This window comes from the organism of the source record quoted next, unplaced genomic scaffold, assembly GCF_019419815.1.
Source record: "Pyrus x bretschneideri cultivar Hongxiangsu unplaced genomic scaffold, Pyrus_bretschneideri_v1 Contig1, whole genome shotgun sequence".
Taxonomy (NCBI): domain Eukaryota; kingdom Viridiplantae; phylum Streptophyta; class Magnoliopsida; order Rosales; family Rosaceae; genus Pyrus; species Pyrus x bretschneideri.
The window spans coordinates 3,157,885-3,173,684 of NW_025999390.1; the positions used below are offsets into that span (position 1 = coordinate 3,157,885).

The window sequence follows — 15,800 nt, forward strand, 5'->3', positions numbered from 1 at the left end:
CAAAAGTTAAGAAAGTTGAGAAGGAATTGAAGGCCATTGAAAGAGATATAGAATGCTTGAAGAAGAAATTGACACTGACGGATCAAATGAAATATGAGGCGTATAGTACTTTAAAGATTCTCTGTTTAATTAAGAAAATGCAGCAGAGACCAATGCCTGCCTTCTAGAACCAACAAAACAACAGAGAGATCAGCAAAGGTTACACTTACACGAATCCGTTACAATTTTATTTTCGCCTTATACGCATTATTATTCAATTACGTTGTTTTTGTTTGATTAATTTACTTTGATTAATTTACTTTAAAGCTAATAATAATGAGGAGTTCAAACTTGAGATTTCATTCACTAGTTGGAATGGAAAAACATTACATTCCGTTCAAATTTACTTTACATTAATGTGTCAATTCCTTTATAATTTGTTACTTGCGCTATATAACCAAAGGTCTAACATGTTTTGAATTCGACTTGCAACATTAAGCTAAAATTTTTTATGTAAACGTAACGAATCGAATGCGGAACCTCAAGTGGCTACAAGCACTTTGCGAATTAAGTAGAATATTTGAGACTTTCATAAAAGCAGCACCTAATTTTAGGCACTTTCTTGCCATAGCATGGTCTTGTTGAGATTGAACCTCTGGTATGGTATTAGGTGGTGTTACTTGGGACAAAATTGTCAACCTGAACTAATCACAACAATATAATGTCATTGTCAGCAACAAGAGTTTGGTTTTTGACACTTCAACTAACCATGAACAAGTCACAAACTTCGATTCTCCAGTTTCTCATTTGTTAATTTTTTTCACCTTACAGTGATTTTCTTTACAGTAATTTTTTATTCACGGGATTTCTTCGACATTGCGATATTTTATTATGAACTATTCTAATTTATGATGAGAAATTCGAATTTGGCTGCAAAAATGCTATCACATCTTGATCAACTGACGTAAAACACTAACATCACGCATTAAGTAAACTATTTATACAAGCAAAGGATTCGTTCAACATCGAACGATCTTTGACGAAAAATCTTATTTGAGACTTGGGCCGAGAATTGAAGTTAATAAAAAATTCAATAATAATGTTTATTTAGTAATGTGTATGAATCATCATGGGATTGTCCAATGGTTGTGGACAAATTATATGTCCGCATTCCATACGACACGCCTGGATTCGATCCCTGACGCTATGAATTGCACGATGATGGCCTCCAACCTTGTAAAGGGTGGACTGCAGTGACTGCTGTCTCCTTTTTATAATTTAAAAATAATAATAATAATGTGTGCGAGATGAAAATAATGTGTGCGTATCACTTTCCTTAAAAAACCAAAAAGGAACTATTTAACTTGGGGCTTGGGTTTCCTTCATACGACATGTAGCTTTTATGTTCACTACTGAAATTAAGAATATACCGGAATAATAGGGTCGCAGACTCACAAATACAAATATTTAACCCTAAATTGAATTTTAAGGAGAGATAGTTGGATAAATCTAATCTCCCTCTTTCAACGCGCATGTTCTGTAATTAAATTCTTTTAATTCTTTAATCCCTCGACGTTTGCCAGAACGGTTTTGCTGTTATGTCCCGAACAAATCATCTTTTTAAATCTAAACCCAAAACCAAAACAGTAACTGCAAAACCAAAACCAAAGATTCAATTTTTACTGTTTTTAGAGAGAGAGTTTTAGAGAGAGAGAGGGAGAGAGGGATGTGGGAGTCGATCTTCCTAACGCTGGCGGCGACGGCCGGAAACAACATCGGCAAAATTCTCCAGAAGAAGGGCACCGTCATTCTTCCTCCTCTCTCTTTCAAGCTCAAGGTAGGTACTCCCTCATATCTTTTTGGTCTGCCCATTTTGCCCTTTTTGATTCTGTGATTGCTGTTCGAATCCCAATTTGTAATTTTGGATTTGGATTCCGGTATTTCGTTTCCAACTGGGAATTGGGTTTCCTATAAAATTCCCAAATTTTCAGGATTTACAACAAAATTTCAAATTTTTGAATGTTGTATATGTTTGCAGGTGATCAGGGCGTATGCTTTGAACAAAGCATGGCTGATAGGATTTCTGATCGATATATTCGGAGCTTTGTTAATGTTGAGAGCATTGTCTTTAGCTCCTGTAAGTGCTTCAACTCCGAAGCGAGGATTTTTCATTGTTTATTGTTTCGATTTTTGGGGTATTGTTTTTTTTCTGCAATTTGTTTACGTATTTGGTGATTGGAATTTAATGTTGTGCTACATTTTGGTGAATGTTGGATGATGTATTTTTCAGGTATCTGTCATACAACCGGTCTCCGGGTGTGGACTTGCGATTCTTTCAATCTTTTCCCATTTTTATCTGAAGGAAATGATGAATGCTGTTGACTGGATGGGGATTACATTAGCAGGCATTGGCACTATAGGTAATGTAAGTTCTTCACAATGCTTAAAAATTCAATTGTCTTCGCTGGGAACTGTTGCATTACTTTTGATTGTGTGTTTTGTTTTAAGAATAATTTGTGTGAGATTTTGTATTTGCAGGGGTTGGTGCTGGAGGTGAGGAGCAAAAGGCTTCCGCAATATCGGTGTTTCACCTACCATGGTTGGCAATTGTAGTCGCCTTCTTGTTTGTAGGTACCTTATACCGTGCACCATCTGATGTTTATAGTTGGACACTTGGGTTTATGCAGTGTAATGATTCTAACCCCTGCAAGACCTCTTTACATAGGTCCTCCTTAATGGGTGGCTACGCATCTACAGACGTCAACGCAAAGAACAGGAGTTGGTAATCTGATTACTTCTTTTCATCTATCTTTAGTGTTTGAGTATGGTGCCCACTACCAGTTCACTGATACCTGCTCATGGTACAGATGGAATATGAAGTTGTTGAAGAAATTATATATGGCTTGGAATCTGGCATTTTGTTCGGGTATGATTCTGTCCAGCATGTTTCTTATCACGATTCACATAGATTCATCTCTCTCATCTTTCAGTTCTAGGAGGGAAATTATTAAAAAGCATATAATGAGTTATAGTGTGCATGCTAGTAGATGTCAATGATGTGTTGAGCATGTCAGTTGTGTGTACTTTATATTACAAACGATAGAAAGTTTTAAGTCTTGTTGATTTAAATCATGAAGCTGCTGTTGTTGTCAAGCCATGTTTAAAATTATAATGCAATTATCACACATCTTATTTCAGGATGGCATCTGTGATATCAAAGATGGGATTTGTGTTCTTGGAGCAGGGTTTCCACAGCATGCTGGTCCCGATATGTGTGATAATCAGCATATGTTGTAGTGGTACAGGGTTTTATTACCAGGCATGTTAAGCACTTTACCAAGTTCCTAGTTTCATATCCATGTGCTCACGTAAATTGAATGTCGGTCCCATGAAATAAATTTGTAGTTTCATAAGTTGGTTATTGTCGTTGTTAATGAGTTATTTCTTTTGATAGACTTGGGGCTTAAAGCATGGGAGGGCAATAGTAGTGTCTACATGTGCTGCTGTGGCATCAATTGTGACTGGTGTACTAGCTGGAATGCTTGCTTTGGGTGAAAGATTGCCTTCAGCACCAACAGCTCGTCTTTCACTGATGCTTGGATGGTAAATTACGATAACTATACTGACTATTTTTTTTTTCTCGACTTGTTTTTATTAAAACTTCCTAAACGTATGGTGTATGTGGTACAATTCATCAGCTACCATGCTTCATTTAGGAAACCTGATAGCACTAAGGTGAGATGAAAACGCATTTAGGAAACCTGACTGTCACTTCTCGAGACTTCTCTTTTTTGTTTTGATTGCATCCCTATACAGTTTTCAAAGTTATTGTTTTGTTCTCCTCATTCTCATTCTCAAATTGCAAAAACTCTGTTCTCATTGTTTGAAGGGCTCAAATAAGGATTTTTGCTGTGAAGTTTACTCCAAATTATTTTCTACCACAGGTTACTCATAATTATTGGTGTGATTTTACTCGTGAGCTCAACACGACTGATGCGACGCCTTCCTCAACCATTACGACAACTTTTACAGAGTGGTGTTGATCAGAGGAAATCCGGGTCTATCCGTGTTAGGGATGGAAGCCCGAGCACTGTTATTCAGGCAGCAACTCTGCATCATTTGATACCAACTGCTTCAAAAGAGAAGGCTTGATCACGGAGAGGTTGTATATGCAAAAAATATCTCATACCGGTGGACTTGCAAGTTACGGGAAGCAACTCCCTTTGGTTTAGGTAAAGCTGGTGTATAATAGGGTATGCTTACTGTATCAGAGGGCATGAGTTTTTGACATCATTCCTCTCAGGAAAAAACTTTACACCGTATTTTCTGAACATTTGATGTCTGTAACTTTATTATTCGATTTGGTAGTCGTACATCTCATTGTTTATTACTCGTTCGTTTTCACGAAAATGGTGTACATCAAATAGCACCCAAATCTTGTCGATGTTTGTCCCCAATTCGGGCAATTTGCTACATTATTTGAGAGCTCTCCCTCTTCTTTTTGTTTCTGTAAGAACATTATTGTGATATTTCCTGTAGTACAGGCAATCAAAATGATGATGATAAGGACAATAATGCCAAAAACAAGACATGAAAACTAAGCAGAGAGAAATAGTTGCCGTAGGACCCAAGTAAATAGATAGTTGCCTCTGCATTCACTTCGTGGGACGACCCACCCCCTTTACCCCCATTTCACACCAACACACGCCCATTCTCTAGGGTTTAGGCCTTTCTTGTTATTCATGACATAACACTACCATCTCTTGAGGTCCACCATTACTTGGGACTTGAGCAATCAACCACTATTGATGAGAATGCATTATAAATAAACAAAAAAAACCAACACAACTAGGATCGGACACATTGTGTGCTCTGCTAGGGCATCAAGTGTCATGTCACCCACTAGTCGTAGTTGCCTTATTTTCCTATTTGTAGGAAAACTAATCACATTCATACTTACATGCGGGAATGTCATTGTGCAGTATTTTAGATCGATAATACATCATCTTCTCACTCTCTCTCTCTCTCTCTCTCTCTCTCTCTCTCTCTTTCGGTCTAACCTTCTTTATTTCTGGCATTTGGATTAAATAAATAAAAAAAGAATCACAAGAAAAAAAAAAAAAACAACAGTGTGCATGTGACATCCCACATCACCCAAGGGTGTGATCCTTAAATGTATATTCTCATCTCTACCTAGTACGAGGTCTTTTGGGAGCTCACTGGCTTCGGGTTCCATGGGAACTCCGAAGTTAAGCGAGTAGCGCGCGAGAGCATTCCCAGGATGGGTGACCCATCGGGAAGTTCTCGTGTGAGTTCCCAAAAACAAAACCGTGAGGGCGTGGTCGGGGCCCAAAGCGGACAATATCGTGCTATGCTGGTGGATTGGGCCCGGGAAGTGGTGCCGCCCGGGCCGGGATGTGACAATTTGGTATCAGAGCCTAACCCTGGCCGTGGTGTGCCGACGAGGACGTCGGACCCCTAAGGGGGGTGGATTGTGACATCCCACATCACCCAAGGGTGTGATCCTTAAATGTATATTCCCATCTCTACCTAGTACGAGGCCTTTTGGGAGCTCACTGGCTTCGAGTTCCATGGGAACTCCGAAGTTAAGCGAGTAGCGCGCGAGAGCATTCCCAGGATGGGTGACCCATCGGGAAGTTCTCGTGTGAGTTCCCAAAAACAAAACCGTGAGGGCGTGGTCGGGGCCCAAAGCGGACAATATCGTGCTATGGTGGTGGATCGGGCTCGGGAAGTGGTGCCGCCCGGGCCAGGATGTGACAGTGCATAAGGAGAAAATGAGTGTACAAAAGTCATTTTCCTATTGTTAATTTTATCCTATAACGTGACATTTTTAGTTTGAGATACTATCACAATAATGTCTTAATGCGTCAAAGATGTAGATAAGTCGTTCTCCCTCAGTTGGCTATTTCCTGAGCATTGCATGTGAGTTGTAGTTTGGCACTTCCATACATGCAAATGCCAACCTTTACCCAAAAAGTTAAAAACATGAAAGGGATCTTCTAGAGTATTTAAGTGACATAGCATATGGTTTTGCCTCCATGATTGTACTACTCTGTTTTTATTCTCTACAGGGCAGAGTTCAGTAACCAAAATAGCCAAACACAGGGAAGAGAGAGAGAGAGAGAGAGAGAGAGAAGGGGCCCGAAAGAATGGATACCTCTCTCCCAAAAGCAGTTAATAATTTTAAGGTACAATTATTTTCTATCAAGACGATATATGTTCTAAAGCACTATGATTTACAGGAAAAAAATTATAACATAGATGGAAGGGAGCAGACACATTTTTCCCGCATCTTCGAAATTGACAAGACAGAAACTCTGGGAGACTTTCAGTCTTCAAATTATGACTTGTAGACCAATTAATTCTAGCAAGAGCCACTTTGTGGGACCTCGCAGAATTCAACGACTTAAGACAGAAGCTATGATTCTCAACTTAACTATCATTTCATATCATTAATAGAAATTTTTGTATTAATTATTGCTCCTAATGGGAGAACGCAAGCTACAGAATAGAAGTTTTAGGATGCCTAAGTTCTGCACTATTTAGAACTGTAAATAATTTCCTTCCATTTCAATCGACCAAGAACAAAAGTATGCAACGAAAGACTGGATGAATTCACTTGAAATCGAACTACCACTACGAAAAAGTACATGGAATGGAGAGGTCCATGGCCTCATAGAAATGATTTCTTCCACACAACTCAAGTATTGATGAATCACAGCAGGAATTAATCTAGGTGAAAGAATTATCGTCGATAACAGTTGCACCTTGTGCTTTCATGGCTCCGAGTTTACCAAGTTGTTCCATTTGCCAGCTTTCATGAGAAGCAATATGTTCATGGGAAGGAGTGTATTGCTGCCAAAGTAAACATTGAAGATTTATTAAGTCTTCTGCTTTGTTTTGGAACCCAGAAACATATCTTCCATGAAGAAACGAGTAAGCTCACTCATCGACAGGGAAGAAAAGTCAGGTTATAACTATACCTCCATCTTCTCAACAAGTTCTTTGGCGGTTGGAGCAGAGAGAACTATATGCCGAGCACCTGGCTTGATGAATCCTTCTTCGACACCATTGTCAAATAGCGCAAGCAAGGCATTATAGTACCCATCTACATTAAGCAAACCAACCTGTATGGAGTAATATTCAAGTTTCAAATTTAATTAGTAGGAAGCTGATCATAACATTTTCAATAACGGAAACTGATGCATTACCGGCTTCCTATGAATCCCAAGTTGCGCCCATGTTATTATCTCCAACAGCTCTTCCATAGTTCCGTATCCTCCTAAAACCAAAATTAACAATGTACTAAGCATAAGAACTGTAATTTGTAAAGTTTTTAGTGAGAATTTGAAATGTAATTACCAGGAAGAGCAATGAAGGCATCAGCCTCTTGAGCCATCAAAGCTTTGCGTTCATGCATGTCTGTAACTGTTCTTACTTCTCCAACGGATGGACCAGATATCTGTCAAAGTAATCCATAAAAGTCTACCACATAACCATTTGAACTTATCTTTTAAAACAGAGAACTAAAACTGAGATAATAAAAGACCACGAGCAAATTTCTTTCCTGGATCCACTAAGAATGTGCACGATGACCCATTTAAAATGCGAAAACATCACATTAACTATTTTTCAAGAATTAAGGGGAAAAAACAGCATGAAATCAATCATGAATGGTCGTATTTGCAAATGACGAGAGAAGGCGAGGATGAGATCAGTATATGGATATATAGAGATACCTCAAGAGGCATGAGAGCTTTCGGAATGACCCTGCAAGTAAAAAGCAGGTTAGATTTTACTTAAGTGACATTTTTTTGTTCAACAAAGGCATTGTATGCATTGATATTATGATGTAAAAGACCAAATCATACTAAAATTCAAAGAAAAAGTTTCGTTTATATATACCCAAGAACATGGCAACCTCCATCATACACCGTCTGCGATATCAAACCCATCAACCCGACACTTCCCCCGCCATACACCAAATCTATCTTCCTTTTCACCTGCAATATCCACCAACAAAGTAAACAAGTAATTCCCAGATCATCCTTTAGGGGAAAATAAAGCATTGTAAACAAAAGCGTATAAATTCCTTATTCAATGTATCTGCATAAGGATATACACTGTGCAAAAGTGCTTAATATTCCTGACCAGAAATCACAGAACAAGAGTAGTCCCAGTGGTGAATGGCCTATTAGCAAACAGAGCAAACCTGGTTCGAGGAGAAAAAACTTCCACGAAACATACCCCAATACCCCAACCCATCCTCTCTCTTCCCCATCAGAAGAGAGATATAGAGAGAAAGGGGTATCGAACAACACATGATGGGTAAGTTTTTCTCCGTTTGGAGACGTTACGTAGCCATTTGACAACTCTAAAATACAAGAACCCAAAACAATCCCATTACCATAAATAAAACACAAAAACCCATCAAAATACAACTCAAGGTGGATTCAAACTCATCAAATATTACATCTTTAAACCAAAAAACCAGCACTCAAACAACAATAAACACGATCAAATAAAGATAAGCAAAGAGAGTGTAAAAATAGAACAAAAGCAGTCATACCAGTTCATTGCCCAACTCCAGAGTAGCGTCACTGAACACTTTCCTGCGGCCAGGGTTGCTTCCACAGAACACACAAATCCTCCTGAACTTGCTGCGTTTGCTCTCTTCCATTCACAAAGTCTGCAACTTTTTTATACTTTTTGTGGTCAATTCAGCATCACTTGTGAAAAAAAGAACTGAACCCAAGAAAAACCAAGACAAATGGGTAAGTTTTATGTAGATTATATGTTATTTTAACGGCAAAAGCACAGAATTTTATGCAGAATCGATGGAGGACGAGAGAAAGAGCATACGAGATGGGCTCTTTCAAAGGACAAATGGGTTGACCCTAAAATTGGTATAAAATCAATCAAATTCTAGAGCTTGATGGCTTTTATATGTCCGGTGAGTGTAGCAAGGAAGAGGAGACCCACATGCTCCATTTCCTTTCTAATCCGACTGTTTTTTTTTTTTTTTTTGAGAATTATTTACATGGAATGAATTTATTATTATCAAGTAACAATTGATAATAATAAAATAATTACATGGAGAAAAGAGAGTTGAGGTGCCTCGAATTCGGGTGAGGAGGGCTAAAACGATGCTTGATCTCTAATGCAGCACTAGTCGTCCTCAACTCATGTTATTATCTTAACAAACCTAAACGTTAATTGACAGTAAAGTCATCCTGCTTAAATTGCTTTCATATTTGTGGCTTAATTAAAAAATTTAACAAAAATGAAATAATCTCGTAAGTAGAAAATTATCATAGTAGATAGAGGGGTATTTTTTTTTTTTTTTTTTAAGTCTCGAATTCAAATCATCTACGTCACTTTTGTGAGTAGTTTAGTGTAGAAGAGTTGAATTTAAAATAAAAAAAAGAAATAAAATCTTTGTTTTTGTCTGTCAAATCAAATAAAATAATTAGAATTAATATTGGTAAAGATTTGGGAAGGCGATTAGTCCAGACTCATTGTTAATTAATATTAATACTCCCACTATTGGTGGCCTTTTTGGTTGAACAATGATTGTTTATTTTTTTCCCAAACTCAATGATTGTTTATTGAATTAAATCCTTTTTTTAATGGAGATCGATTTTGACAATGTGTTTTGTGTTTGTTGCATACCAATAACTTTGTGCGACGTGAAATAAAATGTAATCATAACAATGAATGAACTTGTTCTTTCATTTAAATTTTTATTATCCAAACATCATAATTAGAATCTTTTATTTTATTTATCATTTAAATATCATATATACAAAAAAATTATAATTTTCCAAAAATAATGGTTGACTTGTCTCGTTTAAACAATAATCTTTACGTATCTGAAAATAAAAATTTCGCATATAAAAAAATAATTCATTACAATCGCAAAAACAAAATTGCACACGTAAGTTCCGTCTCACCGTCCATACTCATGCAATAATAGTGGCACGGATGCACCATTTCCGATTTGTCTTTTGCTTTGTCATGGATGAATGTATGTGGACAACGGACATGAATTACGAGTCAAAAGCAGCACAATCAATTTATTTAAGTCGATTGGCTACCGTCCTTGGATTTCGTGCTTTGAGCCATATTAAAATGGGTTCGGCCTTCTCTCTATAGGATTAACTCAGGTGGCGACCGGAACGTAAAAACAGAATAAAATCATAATTTTTATTTATGTTGTTTAAATTTGAACGGATTGTGAGGAAGATGAAAATGTGTAATTTTGTATTTTCTACAATTACATTGGACTTATGGCTGTTTGAAAAGTATAATCTCAGCATTTCCGAACACGGGAGCGAACATTTCCCGTCCTCCCCCCTAAAAAGTCCCTTCGTGATGTTTGTGTAGCTAGGACTTGAGGATAATTACATCTTATGAACATTAATTAGTTGACTCTATCCCAAGTTGTCTCTCTCTATGATATTTTTAGGATTAAACCTTAACCAACCTTTCCTCTCAATTTCCTAAACTCAAGCATTTTGTTTCGCATCCTTCGAACGACTTCCTTCGAAAACTCCATTGTTGTTTTCTTAGGAAAGAAACATCAAAACCAAATAACGTTGTGGGGAAAAAAGGGAACCCCTTTCGAGTTCAAGCCAAAAGGGGCCTAAAAGAAGAAGAAAAACCACAGAAAACCATGGAAACAAGTTAACATCTTGCAAATTTGCAATCCTGTTTCCCAATAGTGTTTTTGATGTGAGTCCTCCTCATGGGAAGAATAATTCCCACGGATGAGACGAATCTGCTAATCCATCCGTTGCTATCTTTGTCCTTCTTTGCCGCTGCCATGGCCGCCACCATTGCCATAATCACGTCTCTTTGTAGTTTTCGGAGAAAATCTTCTTCGTCCTCTTCTGAGTCCCCTGCTCACAAGGAAGCAGAGGAATCCGATGTTGGCAAGGCGCAAACATCGGAAGCAGCATTGGGGGAAACAGGGAACAAAACATCTCAACAAGACACGGAAACAGATGGAGGAAATGATGATTCGAGAATGAGTAAAGAGCTGCCCTTGCCTCCAAGGATGAAGAACTCGGGACAGCTTTATTCCGGCAACCTTGACACGAAAACTCAGATGAAAAAGTCCGCTTCCGAGCGAAGGCTACTGTCGAATTTGAGCCTTAAATTGCCGCGAAGCCTGTCGATGGCACGAAAAGACAAGGTTAAGGAAGAGTACAACAAGCGAAAGAACGGAAAGTTGAAGCCGGAAGACTCAGTCTGGATGAAGACGATCATACTAGGTGAGAAATGTAAAGTGCCTGATGAGGATGAAGCTGTGATTTATGATGCCAAGGGGAGGAGGATTCCGGCTTATCACCCGAGAAGTCGGCAATCCTCCTTCATTGATCCGAACGCATTACTGGACCAAAATATGAAGAGAGTAGAATTAGAAAACAAAATTAATCAAGAGACAGAGCACAAACAAGAAAACAAAAATCAAGAAAGTGATCAAGAAAATAATCATGACGATAATTAAGGTCACATGTAGATTTTGTATCTTAATTATTTGTTTATCTTGGAGTGTATAGTTTCATTGGTTTGTTTCGTTTTCAATTTGCTATGCGGCTGAGTTTTTTTTTTTTTTTTTTTTGTGATGATGAAGAGAATGAGAAACTTCTTCTTTTTGGTGCTGCTAAACAGATGAAAGCTTGTTGGTCTTCTGATGGATTAATTGTGAACATGACTGGATAATCATAATTATTATCTTAATACTATTTCTAAGATATTTGAGAATTTCTAAATTGAATATAAAATTAGGGTTTCAATAAGATTTGAACATGATTTAAAACAACATATGATTAGTCAACCTGATACCATGTTAAGATTTTAGATAGATGGTACGAATATGAACTTACATAGTTGAATTTCCCAACCCCTGTTAACAATGAATTAAGAAGTAAGATTTAGAATTGATCTCAAAAGTTAACTAAAAGTCTTATTGAAGGTTTGAAATTAAAAGCAATGGTGTCATCTAATTTTCTATTAGATTTGATCCCGCATAGTGGGATTGAGATGTTTGATGTTTGTATCATGCCAAGTCTCAATAATCATGTTGCCTCAGCAGCAAACATGTAAACACCTGTGGACGTGCAAAACAGCTCAAGCCTCAATCTGCATCTCCCATAAAATCCTCAAAGTAAATGAGCAATTTATATGAAACGGGTCATGTAATATTGTAATCTAATAATATAATCAGGGTCAAAGCCACTAAGGAACATGAGGAAGATGAATTGTTCATTGTGAAGAAATTGAGTTAAATCACACATCGTCGTCTTCTGATTCTAACATTTTGTTATTTTATCTTTATAGTTTAATGAAATGATTATTTGATTCTTTCTATTAAATTTAATAGGTCTTTCAAGTTTTTGAAGATTACTTTAATTTCTCATATTATGAGTTCAACCTTTTATTCGATACGTATATGAAAGGTCTCACATAGAATCCTGACTCAGCCACTAAATATAGTATATGTTAAAAAACTTACACATATCATTATTTTATTGAAACGAAACGACTCAAAAATTGGCTTCGTTAAAAAGCCAATTCCATATAAGTCATTATACAAGTAGACACGATATCGAAAGAGTTTCCTTAGCATTTCTCTTTTTTGATCCTCAAACAAGAAAAACTCTATTGTATACGGATATCACCAGAAGGTACACCTAAAAATCCACGTGGACAAACGCTAGTTGTGGATCAGTGTAGTCAGTGTACCCAATTCCACCCAATCACGCACTCCCACCATACCCGCGTTGGACAGAAAGAGAGAGAAAGAAACAGAGGAGAGAGAGGTACGTAACTGTCGAAAGAAGATTCAGAGAAAGTCCGAGGAAACCTCTCCGTCTCCTTCCTTCTTCCGAGAGGAGAACGGGCACTTCATTCATTCATTTGGAACGTCATTTGACCATAAAAAAACATCATATGTTTTGGCTAAATTCCAAATCTTTGGTGCCCGTTCTCCTCTCTGACCCAAATCCAATTCCAATTCCTGGTGGGGTTTTCAATTTCCTCTTCGATTCCTTTTCCTCCACTTCCGGTTCAAACAAAACCCACAAATCTGATTCCTTTTTTACAACCAAAGGCTGCAGCTTTCGATTGGAGGGAATTTTGGGTCGGTTACCAGAGGAGAAACCTTTGATGGGTTGTGTGTGATTTTCGATTTCGTTCATGTTTTGTGAGTGTTTGATTTTAGGAGTTTTCGATAGTTTTCGGGTCGGTTTTATATGGGTGTTTGATGGGTTTGTGATTGATTTACTTGAGCATTGCTGTAATAATTGGAGAATTTGAGTGTTTCCGTGGTGTGGTTGCTCGGTCAGATTGGTATCCTTGAATGTATCTTGCTATCAGTGCGGTGGAGGATCGGCTTCTGAGTGTGCCCGACTCGAATCTGGGTGTTCTCAGGCCATTTTACCTGCCCATTGAGCAAAAGGCCGTCAATTTTTGTTTTCCGAGAGATAGATGGGATAAGGAGTTCTTCAAGTTGCAGAGCGGATAATAAATTACTTGTCGAATTTACGACATTTTTGGCTTTGGTGGTCGTTTTGTTTCGAGAAATTTGAGATGGGTTCGACGCAGAGATCGACCTTGTCAACAAATGTGGCGGAATTGGTTGATGCTTCGCAATCAGCCCGCCAAGAGGTTTCGTACATTGGTAGTATGCCGGTTTATGTTAGGGAGTTGATTGCCGGAGGCGCTGCTGGAGGATTCGCGAAGACTGCGGTTGCGCCGCTGGAAAGGACCAAGATACTCTTGCAGGTGAGGCATTTAACAAGCTCCATTTTTCTAGGCTAATTAGTTGTATATAGTGAATGAATGTTTGAGGAATATTTTCATTGTGAATGATTCTGCTCGGATATGTTTCTATTGCCATTTTCATTGCGCTAGGCAGCTCGTTGTTATGTGCTCAGTTTCTGCATTTGTTTTCATGTACTTATAGACAAGAACAGAGTTCCGTTCTCTCGGAGTGTGTCAATCTCTGAAGAAGTTATTTCAGCATGAAGGTGTTCGAGGATTCTACAAGTAAGTTGGATGTTAACAGTAAATTTTTAAGTTTCGTTATCAAACTTTATACATGTCGCCATAACAATTATTCTTGAACTTTCTTGTCTGTTTTTTTTCAGAGGAAATGGAGCTAGTGTCGTTCGAATTATTCCCTATGCAGCCTTACATTACATGACATATGAGCAGTACAGGTGTTGGATCTTGAACAATTATTCTGCTTTAGGTTCAGGGCCTCATATTGATCTTTTAGCCGGTGCAGCAGCTGGAGGGACAGCCGTTTTATGCACGTACCCCTTGGACCTTGCTCGCACCAAACTTGCTTATCAGGTCAGTATCTTGCATATATCTTGTCGGTACCTTTTATATCAAATCAATTTTTGTAATTGTTCATTGATTCGTTGTTTAATCGCATTGTTATGATTTGTTTAGGTTGTTAATACTAGAGGCAACTTTGATTATGGTATGAAAGGCGCACATGCTCAAGTTGCTTATAAGGGCATAAAGGACGTGCTTTCAAGTGTTTACAAGGAGGGGGGCTTGCGTGGGCTTTATCGAGGTGTAGGTATGTATCTCATAGCCGAGTGTTCTGCTAAGACTTTTACTAATAGTGTCGTTACGTTATGCAATATATGGTCAAGCTAATGTTAACCTGGAGCCACTTTTGCTTGATCAGGCCCAACACTCACTGGAATACTCCCTTATGCTGGTTTAAAGTTCTATATATATGAGGAACTTAAACTCCATGTTCCTGAAGAGTATGAAAAGTCCATTGTGATGCGTCTTTCCTGTGGAGCTTTGGCCGGGTTATTTGGGCAAACTCTGACATACCCCTTGGATGTCGTTAGGAGGCAAATGCAGGTATTGCTTTGTCAATATTATCATAATTTCGTTAAGCGTTGGTTCGTGTTGCTGTATTCTGCTTTTTATGTTAGATGTTTACTTGGAACTGAAATTTGTTGCAATAAAAAGCATGGGGTCAAGGTTATATGACATTATAATTTGGATTACAGGTTGAGAATTTGCGGTCTTCAGATCATGGCGGTGTTAGGTACAGAAACACAATGGCGGGTCTTAAATATATCATCCGAAACCAAGGATGGAAAAAGTTGTTTTCAGGCCTAAGCATTAATTATATCAAGGTAATTTCTCATTCTCTGTGTCAAATTAATAGACTGAATTTCAGACACGATTGAGTGTCTGTATTTGCAAGGATAAGCTCGTGTTTCTGGGGCCCTGCTGATACTTCGAGTAGGTTCCTTCTTTACGCATTTCTTAAAGGTCGAGTCTACAGAGTTTTGGCCATGATCGTCTTGCTAACGAAAGATTTTTACTGTGTTCTCAGATCGTTCCTTCTGTGGCAATCGGTTTCACTGCATACGACACGATGAAGGTTTGGCTCCACATTCCGCCCCATCGGAAGTCCAGTCAATAACTGCTGCTGCATGACTGGAAATTCAGAATGTGTTAACTTACAAATTCCACCCAATAGTTAGAATTTGATGCTAATACATACATTGTATCTCTCTTAATAACAAGAGATGATTGTGCCATCGTTATTGAAAATTAAGTTTCTGCATATGCTTTTCTTTCACTCTTTTATTTATTTAATTTTGGGATAAATCCGTGATACAATTTTTTTTCATGTAACTTTTGACACATCTTTTGGTAGAGCCTACTCTACAATGTATTTTCACGATCTGAACCGTTTTATCTTTTAGAATAGCATTAATAAATTATCCTTGCAAAAAATTAGATAAATCCAA

The 15,800-nt window shown here is 37.9% G+C and overlaps 3 protein-coding genes across 4 annotated transcripts; 2 read left to right on the forward strand and 1 right to left on the reverse strand.

Moving 5' to 3' along the window:
• The first annotated feature begins 1,455 nt into the window (after nt 1–1,455).
• Nucleotides 1,456–4,487, forward strand: LOC103952346 (probable magnesium transporter NIPA9). The gene is made up of 9 exons (XM_009363919.3): nt 1,456–1,816; nt 2,018–2,116; nt 2,270–2,399; nt 2,518–2,606; nt 2,705–2,761; nt 2,847–2,905; nt 3,178–3,298; nt 3,434–3,582; nt 3,924–4,487. The coding sequence occupies exons 1-9, from the start codon at nt 1,706–1,708 to the stop codon at nt 4,129–4,131; spliced, it is 1,023 nt and encodes a 340-aa protein (XP_009362194.1). The 5' UTR covers nt 1,456–1,705; the 3' UTR covers nt 4,132–4,487.
• Nucleotides 4,488–6,541: 2,054 nt separating this feature from the next.
• On the reverse strand, nt 6,542–9,063 carry LOC103952322 (cytokinin riboside 5'-monophosphate phosphoribohydrolase LOG8). The gene is made up of 8 exons (XM_009363903.3): nt 8,863–9,063; nt 8,570–8,745; nt 7,906–8,003; nt 7,740–7,770; nt 7,363–7,462; nt 7,212–7,282; nt 6,984–7,127; nt 6,542–6,855 (listed from the first exon to the last, which is right to left on the reverse strand). The coding sequence occupies exons 2-8, from the start codon at nt 8,678–8,680 to the stop codon at nt 6,733–6,735; spliced, it is 678 nt and encodes a 225-aa protein (XP_009362178.1). The 5' UTR covers nt 8,681–8,745; nt 8,863–9,063; the 3' UTR covers nt 6,542–6,732.
• A 3,755-nt stretch (nt 9,064–12,818) lies between these two features.
• LOC103952313 (mitochondrial carrier protein CoAc1) lies at nt 12,819–15,613 on the forward strand. Of its 2 annotated transcripts, none has more exons than XR_007256521.1 (7): nt 12,819–13,791; nt 13,973–14,055; nt 14,157–14,364; nt 14,467–14,599; nt 14,711–14,895; nt 15,048–15,285; nt 15,380–15,613. XR_007256521.1 is itself a non-coding variant. In XM_009363885.3 (7 exons), the coding sequence occupies exons 1-7, from the start codon at nt 13,597–13,599 to the stop codon at nt 15,467–15,469; spliced, it is 1,023 nt and encodes a 340-aa protein (XP_009362160.2). In that variant the 5' UTR covers nt 12,821–13,596; the 3' UTR covers nt 15,470–15,613. The 2 variants fall into 2 exon arrangements, 1 of the variants encoding a protein (XP_009362160.2); XM_009363885.3 differs by having other exon boundaries at nt 12,821–13,791; nt 15,048–15,176.
• Nucleotides 15,614–15,800: the final 187 nt, after the last annotated feature.